At 47.8% G+C, this 2,141-nt stretch overlaps 1 protein-coding gene across 1 annotated transcript in view; it reads right to left on the bottom strand.

The window, feature by feature from the left end:
- The window catches only part of NECAB1 (N-terminal EF-hand calcium binding protein 1), a 59,584-nt gene that overhangs the window by 36,051 nt on the left and 21,392 nt on the right, over positions 1-2,141 (bottom strand). The window contains exon 3 of the mRNA XM_023522092.1: positions 917-1,014. Within this exon, the coding sequence (XP_023377860.1) occupies positions 917-1,014 (98 nt within the window). The remainder of the gene's footprint in view (positions 1-916; positions 1,015-2,141) is intronic.

The raw sequence follows: 2,141 nt of genomic DNA, 5'->3' as shown, positions 1-2,141 counted from the left end.
TTTTGACCATTTCTTTCTGTTTTTTTAAATCACAGACCTTATCCCTGATTAAGCGGTCTGATTATATGGATCGAATACATTTTTAAGGGTCAGTGCTAAAGACCAGAGTTGGTCCTGGATGCTTGCTGCTCCCATCCTGCACGCTGTCCTCCAAGCTCCAGCGACAGGCTCGCAGACATGTTTGCGTTCATTTATTTTTCTCCATAGCTTCTGCCAATGCGTCCTGACCACCTGGATCCGTGAACTAGCCCCCTCCCCTACCCTCCTGGTTCCGCCTTCCGAGCCCTCCACCCCACCTCCGAGATAGCCCTGGTATCGTCTTTTCCAAGGGCTGCATGAGTTTTCGAAGCTCTCCTTAAACCGGGGGCTGACTAGCCTGCGTTGAGGACACAGGCCCAAAGCCTCAGGTCTGTCAACGGCGTGATGGGAGGCGCGCTCGCTCCCCACCACGCCAGGGTCCCTCACCTCGCCCCTCTCTCGGGTGCTCTGACTTCCGCCTCGCTGGCCACCCTGATGTCCTTGTGCGCCCTCTGCCCCTCCCGACACAGGCCCACGCACCGGCCTCTCCAGGGACTGGTTCTCGCTCTGTCTCTAATCGCTGGGGGCTCACGTCCTCCAGCAGGAAGCAGATGTGCCACCAGCTCCCCCATGGGGGGCTGCTGCTTACACACCTGCTTCCCCGCCAGGGAAGAGCTGCTCGAACAGCTCTTAGCTCGGCATTCTCTGCGTGAAGCCGAATGCTGACACCTCACAACTGTATTATGAATGAGTAAAACAGCTCATTTAATATGAACAAAAAGAATCAGTAATAAAAACAAATGTATACTTTTGATACATTCGAAAATAGGTATGATTTTCATGAAAAATATTTTCAGAGGGGAGATTCTATAGCAAACAAACATCAACATTTCCTTACTTTTTTTGTCTTGCTCATTGCCTTCAGGATGGAGAGATTCAGGTCTTCAAGTGCTGCTAGTACATTTTCATACTCGCCCAAGTGCTGAGAAAAATATTCTGAAAAGTAAAAATATTTTAAAAATTCATGTTTACATTAGGTAATCACAAAATAAAAGAATCAACTAATTATTTATGCCATGAATGAGTAAAACAAGTAAGATGTCAGCAATAAATGAACACTGGAAGGTTTCCAGGTGAGACTAAAGTGTCAATACATTCATTTCATTTACAAAAATCCAGATGGTTACCATTATTCTTGAAGATATATTCTTTCCTCCAAAAACACGAAAATGTGAATCTGGACCTATGAACGAGCCCAACCTAAGAGGAATTTCTATGAATTCATATACCGAAAAGACTTAGCACTTTGTCACTAGAGAATCGGTAGCCAGCGCAGTTCCCGTGACATCATTTTCGGATGAGCCACAGCTTATTATTATTGTCCCTCTTAGCGTCATAGTAGTTATGGGACTAAACTGCATGGTGAGTATAACCACACATGAGCTGCTTGAAATCACTGCAATAAATTTCAGCATGTTTGAGGGAAACTTTTTTGATTAATTACTTAGCACTCTAGGTAGAATTACTTGTTGACACCGATATTAATAACAAATGGAAAATACCGCTGACATTTATTAGTAAATATGCAGACTTCCGAGAAGAAAACAGAGGGGAGCAATAAATCAAGCAGGAGACCGCAGAGCAGGAGACCACAGGGGCCCCTTCGCCACCCGTGCGCGCTGCGAAGTGCTCACGGCTCACTCTCCTGGGCCCACCGCGTGAAGCGCGTGTCCCCGTTCAGCCTGTGCCCAGGCCCAGACGTTCTCACGCGCCACCTCCCTCATCCACCGCCAGCTCACACACCTTCCTACGTGTCCGCCTGACTCCTAGGAGAAGAACAAGCTGCAAACTACCACTCTGTGGGGCGCCGTCTGCGGGGCGCTGTGTCCGACCACGGCCTCCGAGTGCAGCTCTGCACACTGTTGCCGGACTGCTCCACGGGCTGGACGTGCCCCCATCGGCGCTTAGCTCTGACTGTCTCATACACCTCACTTTCTCTTTTTATTTCTGAAGCTCGCAGGTGTGTGGGGTACATATATATGCACTTAAATTTGGTTATTTCTTCCTGTTAATCTTTCTCATGTAGATTTGACTGTTAGATCAGCTGAAAAAATCTAGGGGGG

Source organism: Pteropus vampyrus, unplaced genomic scaffold (assembly GCF_000151845.1).
Source record: "Pteropus vampyrus isolate Shadow unplaced genomic scaffold, Pvam_2.0 Scaffold330, whole genome shotgun sequence".
In the NCBI taxonomy this organism is placed as follows: domain Eukaryota; kingdom Metazoa; phylum Chordata; class Mammalia; order Chiroptera; family Pteropodidae; genus Pteropus; species Pteropus vampyrus.
This window is presented reverse-complemented; position numbering and strand designations above follow the sequence as displayed.